Source organism: Abramis brama (assembly GCF_963993115.1).
Source record: "Abramis brama genome assembly, chromosome: 7".
NCBI classification, from domain to species: Eukaryota; Metazoa; Chordata; class Actinopteri; order Cypriniformes; family Leuciscidae; genus Abramis; species Abramis brama.
In genome coordinates, this window is record NC_139969.1 from 35,172,742 (window position 1) to 35,190,980 (window position 18,239).

The following is an 18,239-nucleotide window of genomic DNA, read 5'->3' on the forward strand; positions in this document are numbered from 1 at the left end:
TTTGGAGATGTTATCCGACAGAAGATCCACTCCGAATCTGCTTGGGTGTAAGCCATCAGCACGGAAAAGCCTAGGACGCTCCCAAAACAGATTCCAATTATTTACAAAGAGCAGTTTCTGCTCATTGCACCATGACATTAACCATTCATTTAGCGCGTGAATAGTCTACTAAACTTTTCATGTCCTAGTCGGTACGTGGGAAGCGGTCCTGACACTATGATCGTTGTTTCAGGCGATGTGCTGCGTACCGTATCGATCAGATTCCTGAAGTCTTTCTTCAGAACCTCTGTCTGGCGCAGCCTGATGTCGTTCACTCCCGTGTGCAAGACCACAGTTCCGACGTGCTCGTCACCGTTCAGAATCTCGGGAACGCGAGCAGCAATTTCAGAAACACGAGCACCAGGAAAGCAGTGACTGTGCACCTTACTTTTACCTAACGTAGCGTGTACGTGCCGAACGATGGAATCGCCGATGATCACAGCATCGCGTTCGGTTTCGCGAAGAGGGGAGAAGCGGTTTTGTGTGGATAACTCGAAAACCGGGAGGGTCGGAGAGAGTCTTCTTGGTCTAGACCTGACTCGCGTCTTCCGCTGCGGAACCATCCAGGCTTCGTGGTGGCGTGTTGGAGCCGGAGTGAACAAGACCATGGCTGATCGCGACCTCGGCGCTCGGGACCGATGCTGAGTAACGCACGGAGTAGGCGAGGTCGGAGTCAGCGGGTTAGTAATGTTAATCACTGATTTGTGTGCATCGGCGCGTGATGTTTCAAGAGCTAACCGCTGGTCTATCAGCTCGGCTTGTCTCACTAAAAGGTCGTGGATTTGTTTCTCAACAGCTTCCAGCTCAGACTGCAACGCGTGCAGCTCAAATGTATCTTCACCTGCACCAAGAGGTAGACTACTTACATCTGATATATTCGCCATGTTTGTTTGTAAGTGAGTGTGGAGAAGACGCGTTCAGCCGTGATCCACGGACGTAACCTATAAGAGTATCCGGCGTTGGATCACTAATAGGCTTGAGACGCGTCTGCTCAACAGTCCGCGTTGTAACTATGAGGTTTGAGCAGTAGTGCTTCTCAGTGAGGAAAAGTAGAAAATGTTCGTTGTAAGTGAGTTTAAAGGGAAAAATCAAGAATTATAAATCAAATCGATAGAGCTCCAAAGACAACAACGCGTTCAGACGCGACGCATGCGCATTCGAATTCCGGAAAAGCCAATCTAGCCAATCATTACTCAACATATGGAGGATATAAGTCCGGTTATAACCCATTACTACATTCGCAGATACTGACGCTGGCATATTTTAGGTATATTTTTTCCTCATATGGTGATCACAATCCCCAAGGGTTCACAATCGGAAGTTATTTCAAACACTTGCTGGTGTCTGAAAGTGAGTTTTGAGCTGAAAATTGTTTTAAATTTCTTAAATGCTAAGGGTTAGCTGGTAGCCTGATATGATAACATGGGAAATGAACAGCAGTGTTGACACCACCTTTGTTCATGACCACTCCTCAATTCCCAGTTGGCCCGCTTTGGACCAAGGTATTCAGCGGGCCAAAAACCACTGGCCATTGGCCCAGAAGCCCTGGCATGCACTAGCACGCTCACTTTTGGCCCGACAGTGGAAACACGGCTAATGGCAGTGTTGCAGGCTTATCAGGCTGACCTCCTGAAGGACCTGGATAATGGGCAGACATTGTCGCTTGAAGCAGTTGCTGAACTGCGCCGTACTGCGGATCTGTCTCTCTTAGGCAACTAAACAGACATCTGCTGCCATTGGCTGCTTTATGGTGACTATGGTGGTTTCATAGAGGCATCTCAGGCTCGGTCTGTTAGGGAACAAGGAGAGGGAGAAATCTTTTCTCCTTGATGCCACGTTATCACCCTCTAGACTTTTCGACACTGCCGTTGAGACAGTGGTGGGAAACTTCAGAGAGGCGTAGGTGCAGTCAGAAGCATTCAGGCGATATATCCCTGACTCGGCCAGGTCCCCTCTCCTTCTGTTAAAAATCCAGGAGCTAGGGACAAAGGTGGCACGTTGACGAGACAAGGAGCCAAGATTTGAGGGAGGTACAAATTGACAACTGTCTGAAAGACTGGTTAAAAAGGATTAAAAAGTAAATATATAATTCATCACCTTCCCGCCACCTCCACCATTTCCCTTCTCCCTTACCTTCCTTCATCCTCAGAGGACGGTGTTGGGGCACAGTAGGTTGTTTGAAGCAGAATCATTAGTGGAAAACTTATTATATTTGCTTTTGCATTCTGGCTTTTTTAGGGACAAGCTAGATCGTTTGTGCTTAACATGCTAGTATGAGTGAATGCCACTGGCACACACCCTGGGAGTTTTGTAAAGGCAGGAGCGCTAAGGCTCCTCCTCCTTCCTCCAGCATTAATCAGCTGATGTTGGTATATAGCTTACGAACCCCGAGTGTGCCAGTAAGAGGCAGACAGAGTAAAAAAAAGTAGCCCTGTTTCCCTCTCCAGTTGGAGGTCAAAGCAGACACAGTCTTAAAGTAGAACGTTCTTTTGTTGCTAACGCTCTGCATTCGAGGGTGTGGTTGCGTGAAAAAGAATAAAGATGATCCAATCCCCTCTTTATTTGGTTTTCAGCATAACTGAATCATTGGCCATGGTGAGATTATGTGACCCCTTCACTTTCACTTCATTATTTCAGCACAGGTGTTTAGCATTAGAAATCAGCATAAAGTAATTGCTGAGGGTCAAACATTTATGAAAGGAGCTGTCACAGTGAGACGATATGACCCTGTTACTTGCGGTTGCCTTCCTTCCGGTTTGACTGGAGTTGTTAGCAGTGAACTTCTGAGGCAGCAGTCTATTGAAGGAGTGATCGCGGTGAGATGATGCGACCTCTTAACTTCTGGTTGCTTTAACTCCAGTATTATCTGAAGTGTTAGCAATGAACTGCTGAAGTCGGAGCTTATTAAAGGAGTTTTCGCAGTTAGATGATGTGACCCCTTCACAATTAAGATGCGCTTCTTACAGCTCAGCTGGAGAAACTGTTGAGAGACAACTATTTCTTAATAGGGTTGGTGGCAGTAGAACCTTACAACCACCTCACTTTCGGTCGCTCACCCTCTATATGGAGGTGAGGTGGCAGCCTACTGAAGGAGTGGTCTCAGTGAGATGATGCAACCCCTTAAATTGTAGTTTGATCTTTTAACAGAAGGTACGGTTGTTATGTTACCTCTTTGTTGTGATTGCCCTCCCTCCAGCAGGATGTGAGTGCAATTGCTCGCCAGGAGGGCTATGATGAAGATGTGAGAAGGACTATCGCAGGACAGGTGCCCGCCCTCTCTATGGCTTGTAAAGCGCGTCACATCATCTAACTGCGAAAACTCCTTTAATAAACTCCAACTTCAGCAGTTCATTGCTAACACTTCAGATAATACTAGAGCTAAAGCAAACAAAAGTTAAGCTAAACTGGCAGTTTAGTTTAAAACGGGGTATGATTCGCATTCAAAATTTTAAATGTGAAAGCTGTTATGCAGAGACCATCTTGTCTGGGTTCGGCTGCACTGGAACTTTGGTGTGATTCGCATGAATGTGAAAGCCATGCGATGCTGACCAGTGATGCAGGGAGCACCGGGAACAGTCACGCTCGTCAATAACGATACTTTTACTTCGTATGTATCTTTATTCTTTCCCAAGGTTGGAGTTGACGAATGGGAATTATTTTGGGCATGTTCATACTGTCCCAAGTTCTCATTCTGTTTCCTCCCAAATTATTGTTGCGTTGTAAGTAGGATCTTATGCTCCCCTGTGGATGGGTTGCTACAGTATATGGCATCTTTCTAGGCAAAAAGAGATATGTCTTGTGCACACCAGTCTGTAGAGCCACTCCCTAAGTGAAAGTGGTTAGAGCTGGAAGAATGAGAGTTATCTGGGAGGGTTCTCCAGTTTTCATTCCTTAATTTCGTCCCCCTCCTCTAAAGTTAATACGGTTTTAAGTAGGGTTATGCTCCCCTGTTTAAGAGTTGCTTTCCGCAGCAGAGAAAAAGAGTATTTCGTAGAGTTATACTCCAAATTCCTCTTTTGGCTTGGTGTATGGCTAAGCATGTATTCCCTAGCACCTACTGTCACTGGCTGTTAGGGAAAGAGGCTGTTATACAAGTCGCAGGGGATGCACCCTGTAAAGTGTTGACGTTTACCTCCAAATTTGTCAGTAGAGTTGTTATACCTAGCTCACTATGATTGTGCACAGTTCACAGCTTAGCCCTAAAAGGGAACATCTTAGGGCTATGCAAGTAACCCCAGTTCCCTGAAAATGGAATGAGACGCTCAAATTTCATTCAAGACATTTAAGGTGTGGAATAAGACTAATGCAAAATAAATAAATAAAAACCTGTGTGGTGCAAATAAAAAATCTTTGACAACAGTCACATTTAAAATAACGTCTGATATTCCTTAATCCAAGGCTGAACATTTGTACCTTCAATCTGCTGAATGAGATGCAGGGTCCCGTTCGGGTTTGCCATGTCGAACTCTCGCGTCCAGATCCTGAGCTGGTCACTTGCATGACCGCTGTTGTAGAGGAAAAACTGCAGGCACTGGAATCCTCGCTTGGGGTAAAGAATCCTGCTCTCCAGCAGCGCCTTGCTCCCTTCCATCCCAACCGCTGTGCTCAAGTGCATGAAATAACCCTTTCCTGAAAACATGATGGTTATACAGATAGTATATGAACTGACAATTGCAAAGCCTTCCACGTTTCAAAAATGCTCAAGTTGAGTGATTATGAGAGGTGTTTGTAGTCAAAGTAAAGGAGTGTATGACTGTACTGAAAACGTTTTCTGCATTGTTAGAGTTTTAGAGATTTTATAATTAATGTAACTAACACATTTACCTGTTTAACCATGTAGTAAACCTGGTACCTGAAAATGTTTAACGTGAAATTCTGCAGCAGCTGATTTTATCGTTCAACTTTTGAGTTGTTTATCATTACGACTAGCTGAAACATTCTAAGACTGAACTGAACACACTTACAGAAGACTGGAGCAGATTTTAAACACCGACTGTGAACACTGATCGAACGCAACTGTCTCTGACTCTGCGCATTTGGGCATGATCCAGTCGTAAGTATCAAAGTACTTCATAATTGGCCTGACAGTCGTTAAGTGTGTACCAGGCTGAAGTTAACATCTCACTGGCATTCATTAATAACAGTAGTAAATTGTATTGTGATTGTTTGTGAATGCCAAATATTTTAACTAACATTATACGTATAACATTCATATATATATCTGTGAAAACATTAAAAAAATCATCACATTCCAAGAGAGATTTCAGTATTCACATGCCAGGTAAGTTATTCATGTGCAAAATTTTCAAAGTTATCCGAATAAATTTGCTGGATTTTGAAACGGAAGTGTCTTTCACATGTCCATGTGTGCAAGGGTCTTTAATCTGTGTTCTACATCAGCACCCTGTTCAGAGTGGTCATTCACATTGCAAAACACTTAATTTAACCGATTAAATATTCTGCATTCCATTAATCTTCATGCACAAATTATTGTTTTAAAGGGATTGTTACAAATGAAACTGATATTGCAAATGCCATACTGCACTGTCATATATACATTTCTGTATGACAAAAGATGAAGAAAAATGAAGCCGAAGTGAAGTGCTCTTTTCCATACAACCAGAGTGAATGAGTGAACTAAAAAGCACCATAACAGTTTTAAAATTGTAAAATAGACTAAAATATAAGTTGTTATTCAATGAAAAATGGTCATTGCTGTAATGATAGATTTGACATCAATAATGCCAAACTGGTTTGGAATGATACAAGTGTGAGTGAATTATGAGAGAAATTAAATTTTTGGGTGAACTATCCCTTTAAAGCTTGTCAATTATAAAGAATGCATTGAAGTTTTTAAATATTAAAAATCAACAAGACTTGCCATCACAACGTCCCATGTTGGTGTAGTCAGTGTCTGGTCCACCTGTAGCTTTGGAAACACGCTGCCAGCTTGCAGCATTTTCATGGCTTTGGATCATTCCGCAGATATTTTCCGATTCGAAGTTGCAGGAGTCCAGAAATGTGGAGGAGCTTTCTGTGAAGTAATCACATGCTGTCAGGTGAACCAGTAGTACAGGCAAACTTTAAACATTCCTACATTTCATAATTTTCTTCTGTACGATCTTGTTGCAAACAAGGTATTTAGTACACTTGACCATTGTCAACTTTTTAATGTTGAGAACGTCCCTCCTGCTGATACCAGCAAGAATTGGAATCAAATCAAATCTTGAAACTTGTATCTACACCCAGCCCTAAGCAAAAAGCACATCAGGTTCATGACTGTGATGTGGTTCTCAACCCTGTTCCTGGAGCCCTACTTAGCGTACGTTTACATGACAACAGTGTACTAAAAATGGAAACGTTTGCGTTTTCAGACTACGATGTTGTCAAAACGATCCCCGTTCACACGAATCCACGAAAACTATTAAAAATACTATATCATTCATGCCAGGCCAGTAGTTGGCGATGTCACTTTGTAAAAAAAACACTACATGCATATAGACTGAACACGTAATACACATGTGAAAAAAAGTTTTCAGTTTTTGGATGAAAATGGTGTCGTGTAAACTGCACATTTCCCTAGTCAAACACACTTGATTCAGGTCATCAGTTCATTAGTAGAGACTCCAGGACCTGAAATGTGTGTGTCAGACAAAAGAAACCTTCAATGTGTGCAGTGTTGGGGGGTCCAGAAACAGGGATGAGAACCACTGACATAAACTAAACAGCACATTTTATGAAGGAGAGAGGTTTTGTCTCATTTTAGATGTGATAGTGTGTAAAATGCATTACTGCAGTTGTAGAGTCTGTTGAGTTTGAGCAGGTCGCTGTCGCTGAACTCCATACGCTGGCCTATGACGTCACTGAAGGCAGGGATCTTGGTGACTATGGTGGGATCAGTGCCGTTCTGGAAAGCTTTCTTGCTGTAATGCATCATGGAACCATAATCATAAGGTACGTTCAGGGCACTGGATGTAGTGTCGTCGTATTTGACGAAGTTATGCTTCCTGTCTGTGAAATGAAAGTGTTTCGAAAATACTGTAAATCCATCCCAGAGAATATCTCCTTGTTTCAAACGAGCATAACAATAATCTGTTAGTTAATAATCTTCTAAATTATGATTTTTTCATACTGTAAATACACATGTGATACACAATGTAAATGTCATATATTGTTTGTGTTTTGGTTCTTTGAGTTTAGTTTCTTAACCACGGTTTACTCCAGAGCGGCTATATATATATATATATATGAACTAAATTAATAACTTTTTTAAAAACAAAAGCTGGACTGTGATGCTATTTTCTTCTGGAAACAAACTTTTTTGCATTATTTTACTGTTATCTCTGTAAAGCTGCTTTGAAACAATCTGTATTGTAAAAAGCACTATATAAATAAATGTGACTTGACTTGACTTGACTATTTGTTATAGTTATTCATTTTCTCCCTCATTTGCCCTGTGTAATAATACCACCAGTTCAGTTCTTTGTCTGTTATAGAGTGTGTATTCTTCATCATGTATAGTGTGGTTCCCCTTCAAGGGAACTCAAAGCTTCAGCGTGACCTCTGAAGTATGTGTGAAATTGAACCAATTCAATTGGCCGACAGCAGTCATATGATGTGAAATGGCACTCCATTATGACTATAAAACTGTGCCTGCATTAGACGTCATCAGTTTCTTTGTCTTCAGGAAGTGCTATATGTTAAATGTTTTGTCTTATTTATTGTTGTTTGTCGAAATTAAGAAAGAGAAAAGGGTTGGGATGGTGTGGTGTGGTAGATATTCCCCTATGTACACCTGACTTAAGTTGTGTCTTCTAGACACCTACGATTGGTACCACCAATCCAAAATTGGGAATAATATTGGGAATAATTCACTTAGGAATAAGGTCTCTAATGTTTCACTTAAACACTGGTTATATCCGAAATCGCATACTCTCTTGAGTAGGTACTTATTTTGAATAAGTAATTACTTCACGACCGCTAAAAAAGTATGTTCTATATAGTATGAATGTGTGTAGTATGAGTGTAATCTGGACGTACTATATTCGAGATGTTGTCATTATCATGTGACCTACCAGCGTCAGTCACTAACGCTACCGTCTGGACTAGAGTGTGGAGCAGGTAAAAAAAACAAAAAACAAAACTAGATTCTAGTCCTGTTTTTAAGATATTTTATTCTATATTCTATATTTTTTACATTGTTTTGCATGCTCTTTCAGAAGACTTTGCATATTGAATGCTTCTTCACCCATGTTTCTTACTTTCTCCAGTTATAATCTTTATTTTTCATATTTTTTACATTTTATTATTACATGCTCTATTGTTTCTGTAACGGTATCGTTCTGGGGTACGTTTTCCGTAAAACGACGTAACTCGCTAATTGGTCGCAAATAGGTCGTTCAACCATGTTGGTTGACCTCACACAGGTGGTGGAGTAATAACTCCTTTTAATGAATCTGTTTGAGATCGAATTAATGCTAGATGTTTTGCTATAAATTACAGACATGCCATCTGAGGACTATTTCTCATTTTTCTCAGTTATTTTGCTTTATTTCCAGATTCATCCATAGGCTCGTTCTTACGTACTAGAGCACGTTCGCACATGCACACTTTTCAAAAACGGTGCTTTAAATCTCTTGACAAACTAAAAGACGTAAATTACATTTGTATGCATTCTAAATAAAATATATAGATTGTACTGAATGTCAGTTTGCTTATTAGGCTCAAGATAAAGATTTATTGAGTCCACATGTCATGCAAACAATGACTGTCGTTCCAGCCTCACAACTCTACGCTGCTGTTTGCGAATGTTCGTTGGAACTATGTTTTCGGGAAACACAGACTCGTTGAACTATGCTGATAACGACGGAACTAGCGACCATATAACAATGCTTTTGGGAAACGCACCCCTGGTCTGTTCTGTTTTGGTTTCGTTTTCATTCTGTTCCCTGTTGTGCTTTGCCTGAGTTCTGTTTGCTAGTTAGTTTCTATGGTTTCTGATTGGATTATGTTCACCTGTTGTTTATTTAGTTACCTCGTTATCTCTCTGTATTTAAACTCTTAAGCCCCATTCGGACGGGATTCACTTTACAAGGGTAGACGGAGTAATGTAATTTTACCACAGGATGTCTGTAATATTAATGGCCAATTCGCACGGGATAAGATATCTCAGTAAAACTAGCAGAAGTTGGAGGAGTAACTCGATTTGCGTATCGCCGTCACCGTCACCCGGATTACGTTGCTTTCTGATATCACGTGCACAAACACATAACCTATACTTATAAAACAGTTATGTCCGGTCGAACGATTAATTCATTAACTTCAGATTGGATTGTGTAGGTAATAGGCACTTACCTAATGCTAAAAGTGTTTCGTGCCTCTAACAAGTGCTTTCGATCTTCTTTCTGATCTGAATGGTATGTGGAAAACACTTGAGTTTTGCCACAGACTTGTCCCAGCGTCTAGAACGCAACTGAATGCTTTTTCAAGCATCTCCATACTTGAAAAAACGCGGAAAACTACTTTTAAACAGGAAATGACAAAATATTTATGTACATATTTACAGCGGGTCTATTCGCATGGGATTAGTATTACCTGAGGTAATTTTTCCAGACCTTTTTACTGGAGGTAAAACTCGCCGTAATTTTTACTGGCATTGTCCATAATGATTACTAACATGCACTTTCGGACGGGACTAAAATCACAGAGAAGCTCTGGTAATTATTAATTTACCCCACCTCTCCATGTTAAACTAGTCCCGTCCGAATAGGGCTTTAGTTTCCTCTGTTCATTGTCTGGTATTGTTTATGTTGGATGTGGTTGATTTATTCTGTTCTCCTGTGTGTTTCCTCTTGGAATTATTATTTAAAGGGGTTTTTACTCCTTGGTCATTACAGCCACCAATACTGTGACAGAATACCAGACCTAATACAATATTTTTTGTGCATAGGATATATTGAATCAAAAAATACCTTCTGAAATGCGGTCCCAGATGATGGAGACATAGTCATCACGGTCAGAGCGGGATTGCTCATGCCAGAAGCCCAATGCATGGAGAAACTCATGCTCAATGGTGGCGATACGATCACATCCGCTGCCAATGGACAGCCTTTGTTTGCCAACTCGCCGGTTACCAACTGATGAAAAGCAGCTATTCACACACATACATATATATTTTATCATGGTTTCTACACAGCTCATATTGTGTGGAGAAGCATGTATATAAGTGTTTAGTTGCTCACCCATTGCCTTTAAATACAGAGATATAGTTTTCTTCTCCATTCCATGGTGTGTAGTCGATACATGACTTCAACCGATACTGTTCAAAGGCCTTCAGGATAACCCCCTTTGCATTGATATCTGTCCATAGAGAAATTGATTTGTTAGGGCCTAATTAATATGGCATAGCCTTTGACTGACAACATAAGATATGGCCTCTCCGGCCGCTTCAATACCAATGACTGTCCACTTAGACAGGAAGAGGTCATCTGACTGACATGTAAAGTGACCTATAACATTTTGTTTTGTTCAACGTCATGTATAGGGGCAGGTAAATGTTGCTTCAATAAGGGTGTGTTCACACTTGTAGTTCGGTTTACTTGGTTTGTATGGTCCAGAACCTAAAGATAACGAACATAAATGCATAGGGATACATTCCCTGCCTTATCTTGCGACTGAACTTACCGAACATCGAAAACTATGCTGTGTGCTGGGCTAAATCCACTCGTTGTATGTGCGTAGCCTACAACTGATGGTATTTTGACCAGCTGAGAACTTGTGAAGAGCTTATAAAATGTGTAAAGGTAGGGACACACCAAACTGACAATAAAGAACTAGCGCTGCTGAAAGCGTGGGTCAGGGAAGAAAATCTGTGTTTGAACACTCCGAAAGGACTACAACCGACTGTCAGCTCGCACACGCGGTCTGCGCCTGCGTGTAAAAGAGATAACTGTCTACTTAAGCAGATATATTTGTCTATATTCATCATTCAAAAGGGGAAAGTGAAACTAAGACTGCAGGTAAACCACAAACAAAGCAGCGCTTGCTTACCATTTTGAATACACATTCTTTATTCCACTCCGCTCATGTTATTATGAAATATTCGCGCAGTGGAATGCTCAGGTAAGATGAAGTAAAATTATAACAGCATTCTGTCTGTGTCGTCTTGACTTCTTTGCTCGCTTTCAGCACTTTTGCTCTTATTCTCGTGCACTGACTCGTTCGCTAAACTGAACAGCCAATCAGAGTTCTCTGTCTCACAGACGGCCTGATGCCGATCCTGACGCCGAAAATGTTGACGAATGTTGAAAATCCTGAATGTTGAATCTGCCATAAAATAAAAAATAAACACCGGGAAAAAAAATGTCGGTGTGTGTGGGCTTGGTGTGTCCCTGGCTTAAAGTAGTCAAAACAGCGACAGGAATCCTTCCATCACACACACAAACGAAGATCTGTTGCGAGGTGACGCAGTTCTGATCCCTGTACCGAACTGTGATGGGCAACATTGCGACTATGACGAGAAAAAAACAGGTGTGTTTGGGCATTCTGTCCTTTTTAGGGTTGGATCTTGTGACATCAAGTCCTGTCTTTGCATTCATATTTCAGTTGAACCGCACCAGAGTTCGTTTGGAAGCGGACCGAGACTCATCGTTTCAGCGGTCTAGGTCTGCTTGTTTGGTGCGCACCAGGGTTCAGATGGCAGCGTTCACACATACTCAAATGATCCATACTAACAGAGCAATCGCACCAGTGTTTGTTTTAATCAAACCCAACCTGCCATGTGTAAACACATTCTAACAGACATTTTAAACCAAGCTCACGTTTGAGCTTCCAAAGGAACCAATGAGGTTAATTTTCGTATTACGAAGCACGTTTGAGCTTCTGTAAGAATCAATGAGATTCATTATCGAGTTACGCAGTACAATTGAGCTTCAGCAAGCAGGTTCGGTTGAGCTTCTGTTTATGTTTGCTGATCAATGTTTATATGTGAGTAAAAGTCTATATTAAATCTGTTCATCATATAAAGTGATCGAGTCTCTTCAGCAAATTTGGACTAAACCGCTTAATTCATATGGATTCGTTTTACGATCCCTTTTATGAACTCTTTGAAGCGTCAAAGTTGCGTAACTGTGGAGGGACAGAATGCTCTACGATTTAATCAAAAAGACCTTAATTTCTTTTTCCGAAGATGAACAAAGATGGGTGAGTAATTACAGATTTGTAGATTTAAATTATCCCTTTAAAATTGCATTGCTTTAAAATTGCATTAAAATTTATCAAAAGTGCCAAGATTTTTAAATTGTCACAAAATTGTTTTGTTTTTTTTAAATAAAAGCTGCTCTTTTGAACTTTCTTTTCATAAAAAAAGAATCCTGAAAAAATATATGACAGTTTCCGCAAAAATATAAAAACGCACAACTGCTTTCAACATTGATAACAGCAAATCAGCATATTTTCAGCAATAATTTCTGACGGATCATGTGACACTGAAGACAAGTAATGATGTTGAAAATTCAGCTTTGATCACAGGAATAAAATACATTTTAAAATATATTACAATAAAAACATGTTTTATATTATATTATTATTTTATTGTTGTACTGTTTTACTATATTTGTGATACTGTATCTGTATCAAAAAATGGACTAAAGAAACTCACCCAAATCATCCTCAAGGTAATAAGGAATCGTTTTTGGCCATCTGTATTCATCCCCGATTATAGAATTCCTCCCCCATTTCTGAGACAGAAACAGGACGTTACATTCTGTCACATATGCAATTCACTGCTGAATTATGTTTATTCACACATACAGCATTAATGCTATGAGAACAGCAAACCACACACAAACAGATTGTTTTTGTTTTTCAGGTCAAATTAGTTACCTCATCATATAAAATATCTCCCTCGAAAAGATCAAGACCCGCATCTGAAAACATGACAAACAAGACAAGACAGAAAGGCCATGGTCAATGAGACTGACTATCATGCAAAGCAAAGCAAACACTTATAGACCTAGTGATGACATGTTCACCTTACCTTCATTAACATCAAACAGATCTTCTTTTCCACCATCTACATTATATTCTGCGAAATCAATGTCAATGCAGTTAGGCATAGTTTTTGCATTCTGTACATTAAAATACTTTCTCAGCAAAGAAGAGAGGAGGAAAGCACACTTACCGATCACTCGTTGTGTTGCCTAATAGGCAAAACATGATAAGAGAAATCATTCAAAATATGTGGTGAAATATCAATTGTCATATATACAACTTTTTAGGTGACAACCAATACTTCACATTGATACATGCCAAAACTTATTCTAATAAATATAACTTCTGTTTGCTGTTTGGTTGCACAAAAACTGAAATATCCATTATAACATGAATGATATGTGTAAAAGAGTCACTCACCTCACATCTACCTTGACAGCCAAAGAGACATAAGAAATGCAAAAGAAAAAGAAACATGCGAAACATGTTTGAGCTATGAAGCACAGAACGACTGACAGAGGAATTCTGATCTGATATCAGCCCAACAATGTTGTAAAAGATGCATAAAATGATAAAAAAGTTCAAAGCTAGCATGATGGACCTGATAGAGAGTAACAGCAGATCAATAATTGACAGAGCAGTAAATGCTACATGTTCATCTGATTGGTTCTCTTTTCAAAATCAAATCTGATAATTGAGTTATGTTAGATCTGATCAGAAACAAGATGAGTGAAGTATGTACTTTAAGAGATAACAGCATTGCAAAACATGGCTGTTAGAAAATAAGAAATAGAACCATAAATTTAGGGAGTTTGTTTCCTAAAAACAATCCCACCATAATTTGTTTTCTTTTCTTTCAATGAAGAACCAAGATTCAGCAGAGGAAGCCCATTCTTCTCTGGCACATATGAGAAAACTGACCGTGTGTTAATTAACATTAATAATGTTAGGTATAGGTGATCATTAACAACAAGGATATGTAAATGAATCACGTAACAGTGACAGAAGGTTGTCTAGTCTAGTTTTTGGGGAAAAAAGAGGCAGATTTGTTAGTCCTGAGTTCCAGTTCCTACAAGAAGGATGAATGATGCGGCTGGTGAAGAATCATTCCGATCTGGCAAAGATGAGGACGGACATCAGACGGGACATTGCTGGGGTAAAATGAGCCCGTGGGTAAGTTGGGTGAACCCCTTGTTTTTTTCGGAAACAGTGCACATTTGTTTTCTAATTCAGAAAGTGCCTGTCTTTAGCATGACTGAGGGGGGCACGAGGGCCTTTTTACTACTATATCAGCAAAGTCCATTTGAAAGAGAGCGTTTCTACTCACTTCTGGAGGCCAGAGCGCTTGGTGCAGGGCATTACTGTGTCATAAGTGAACAACACCCTAGACAAAGACATATCACAGCCACTTTATTCTGAATCAATGGGTTACCTTGAGGATGGAGTTGCAAAGTCATTATGTTCAGCAGTTAATGTAAAACTATAAGATATTATTCATAGGAAGAAGTGGGGAATATTTCCCACACCGCAATGGATGAGACTTACTCTGTTCTTTGCTCATTGAGATAAGATAAATCACAAGGGACAAGATCACATGTCTCAATGACAACTATATGTGCAATGGATCCTCACAGGCTCTGTAATGCTGTAGATGCTGAGGAACCATTTTCAAACAAGGAGGGTTGGTAAAGATGAAAAATAATTATTCCACATCATTACTTATGAGATATAACATCAAGGCTAGACCATATAGTCTTTATAGTAAGTGGTACTGTACACCTGTCAAAATGATGATATTATGGCTAGTCTACTTTGGACATTGCAACGGATGTGATATAACCACATTCTGTGCTCTTAAAAAAAAAAAAAAAAACATTAGTCAAATAAATGTTTTTCTCACACAGTATAAATGGTGTTGGAAACTTTATTCCTTCATTGAAGCATAAACCAGGAGACTTGAGAAAAAACTACAGCCGCGAAGATCTCAATAAAGAATTTCTTCTGCTTTACAGAAAAAATATGTAGCGCTCCAAACAGAAAAAAAGTTATTGTACTTCAGGTGCATAGAGCCAATGGCATATAGAATAAACAAGAGGAGTGGCTAGCCGCACACTGATCCACTCAAGACTAGAAGTCTACAAAAACATATTTTATTTTTCAAATTGCATCGTGCAAAAAAGTGCAAAGTGCATGTGGGTTAAAAACAGAATAGACACCAGCAAACGTTTCAGCACATTGCTATCTTCAGTGCTCATTTAGCAAACAACATTCACCCTTTTTAAGCAAGTCAGCAATTAAGGACAATTAGCTGAATGCAATTATCTCAAAATCTCAATTGTCTCAAGTAGAATTACAAACAAGTATATATGTTTCAAATGAACAGCTTCCAATGATAATACAGCATTACAGACACACAAAAAAAAGAAAGAATGTATTTTACAAAAAACAAGAAAATTCAAGTTCTTCATTCATACCCTCAGGAAATAAAGATTTAAGTTCAAAGATCCAAAAAGCCTCCCTTTGCAATAATTTTCTATCTCTATCTCCACCTCTCCTGTGAGGTAGAATCCTCTCGATGCCCAGGAACTTCATGTCAGACAGAGAGTGGTTAGCAGACTTACAATGGTGAGAAATTGAAGATGTATCATCCTGTCTCCTAATGGCACTTGTGTGTTCAATCATTCTTGTGCGTAATGCACGTGTAGTTTTGCCAACATATAGTTGTGAACATGGACAAATGATAATGTAAACAACATATGTACTCTTACAAGTAATCAGTTGTCTAATCTTATTTTTATTTTTTATGTATGCTGCCCTTCCAATTGAAGATGTCGTCGTTTGCTGAAATCAATTTAATCACAGACTCCAAGGCTACCACCTTCACCTACAACCCTGAAGATTTTGAGAATATCCTTTTTCCTAGAGCTGAAACCAATGTTTTGCATTCAGAGACAATTCAAAACTCAATGAAACATTACAAGTACCTTTTGGAGAAAGAGATCCGGTACACCTTACATGGTTCAACTCTAAGTGAATACTGGAGAGCAAGCAGAATTCCCAGAGGTCTCAGAATACAAAAGGCACCCACTATTGGTGATGGAGATTCTGAGTTCTGCAAGAAATGGTGTGAGATCATGAATGAGGCTTCACTGGACCTCACTCTTCTTGTTGTTGAGTTCACACAGAGGGAACTAAAGAAGGTGAGAGAAGAAATTGAAGAAACCAAAGCCTCAATTATAGCATCTCATAGTGAAGTTAATTTTAACCAACAAATGGAATTACTGGACACTTCCTTGGTGGAATTTAAACAAGGTATACAACAGAAGAAGATCCGTAAATTCCGCAGAGACACTTTAGATTATAAAGAAAGTAGAGTTTATCCCTGGCTTAATCGCAACAGCACGTTTTCAAGATCCCCAAGGAGGGTACGGTTTGAAGATGAGGCTCGGCATACTTCTGCATCCAGTGGTGATAGTGAAGTGGATTTTTTAGACCATGCCAGCGAGACAGAAAAGCATCTAAGAACGCCACGCAAATACCCACTTCGCAGAAGACCACCACCACCCGTCGTGGGAGACGTGGGAGTAAGAGGAGTCACTCAACAACCAGTTCGGAAGAGGGGGACTCGCCTAAAGACAATCTGATCTTCAATCTTACTGGTCAAGAATTACATCCACATGAAGTAAGTCTTCTGAACAAAGGTCTAAGCTTTGTTCCAACTAAAGCTACAGATCCTTTTGTCACCAAAATTGAACTGTTTAAGTTTTTTCGGACATTAAGATTGAAATGTTGGTACAAAAATGACAAAGTTGATCAATTGAATGTGTACAATCACAATGGTCGAGAGAAATTCAAGCCTAAAAGTACTTTTTGTCCACCTGTGTCTAATCCATCTATTGAAACTTATTGTAGGCTAGTGGAAAGGGATGTGACTAATTTATTTGAGCAGACATCATTTAGGAACCATAAGTCAAATTTGACACATTCTGAAAAAGAAGCTCTTGATGAACTGTGTAGGAATAAAGACATTGTCATCAAACCTGCTGATAAAGGAGGTGGTTTGGTGATTATGCCTCGAGCACTCTACAATAATGAGGCTCTTCGTCAACTCAATAATACTAATTATTACCGATTTTTGCCATCAGATCCTACGACTCGGTTTCAAGGTGAGGTCGAGAAATTTGTTCAGGAAGCACATGCTCATCAATTAATTTCTGATAAAGAGAAGCAATATCTGCTAAATCGTTCTCCGACTAGACCTGTCTTTTACATCTTACCTAAGGTACATAAGAGTTTGGTCAATCCACCGGGACGACCTATAGTAGCAGGAAACAATAGTCTTACTGAACCTCTTTCAAATTTTGTTGATTCTGTTTTGAGACCTTTAGTCACTTCCCTTCCTAGTTATTTGAGAGACACCGCTGATTTCCTGCAATGTCTAGCAACTCTGCAAAATGTTTGTTGTGATGCTATTTTAGCAACCATGGATGTGACCTCATTGTATACTAACATCCCACATCATGAGGGCCTACTGGCTTTAGAACATTTTCTCGATTTGCGCATTGATGATGAGGGTCTTCCGACTAAATTTATCACTGAAATGGCTGAAATGGTACTTACTAAAAACTATTTCTTATTTGAAAATCAATATTATTTGCAGGTTGAGGGCACCGTCATGGGGGCCACTATGGCTCCTGACTATGCCAATTTATATTTGGGTTTTCTAGAGGACCAATATGTTTTCAACAATAACCCCTTCTTGGACAATATTATTTTGTTTAAGAGATAGATTGATGATTGCTTTGTCATTTATAAAGGTTCTGCAAGTGATTTTGAAACATTTGTTTTGTACATGAATTGTCTTAGGCCCTCCATTAAATTTACATATCATGTGGGGTTCACTGATGTCAATTTCCTGGACACTTTTATATCAATTGTGGATAATAAAATAGTCTCTTCTCTTTATAGAAAAGATACAGCTAAGAACAGTCTCCTTCATGCTAACAGTGCTCATCCAATGCCCCTAAAACGTGGTTTACCTTACAGCCAATTTTTGAGACTTCACCGCATTTGTTCTGGGAGAGAAGACTTTGAGTCTAAAGCCCAGAGCTTGTACATGGACTTTAAATCACGAGGCTATCCCAACCAGTGGCTTGATACTGCACTTGAGAAGGTTTCCATCCTACAAAAACAGGAGGAGAGAAATTTGA

General features: G+C 39.7%; 1 protein-coding gene across 1 annotated transcript in view; it reads right to left on the reverse strand.

The window, feature by feature from the left end:
• Positions 1 to 13,154, reverse strand: part of mep1bb (meprin A subunit beta b) — a gene marked incomplete at its 5' end in the record, with an annotated part of 29,398 nt that extends 16,244 nt beyond the window's left edge. The window contains 8 exons of the mRNA XM_084120860.1: positions 4,453 to 4,668; positions 5,921 to 6,073; positions 6,832 to 7,050; positions 10,011 to 10,189; positions 10,281 to 10,398; positions 12,698 to 12,776; positions 12,922 to 12,965; positions 13,076 to 13,154. Coding sequence (XP_083976986.1) covers positions 4,453 to 4,668; positions 5,921 to 6,073; positions 6,832 to 7,050; positions 10,011 to 10,189; positions 10,281 to 10,398; positions 12,698 to 12,776; positions 12,922 to 12,965; positions 13,076 to 13,154 — 1,087 coding nt within the window. The remainder of the gene's footprint in view (positions 1 to 4,452; positions 4,669 to 5,920; positions 6,074 to 6,831; positions 7,051 to 10,010; positions 10,190 to 10,280; positions 10,399 to 12,697; positions 12,777 to 12,921; positions 12,966 to 13,075) is intronic.
• Between the last annotated feature and the right edge of the window lie 5,085 nt (positions 13,155 to 18,239).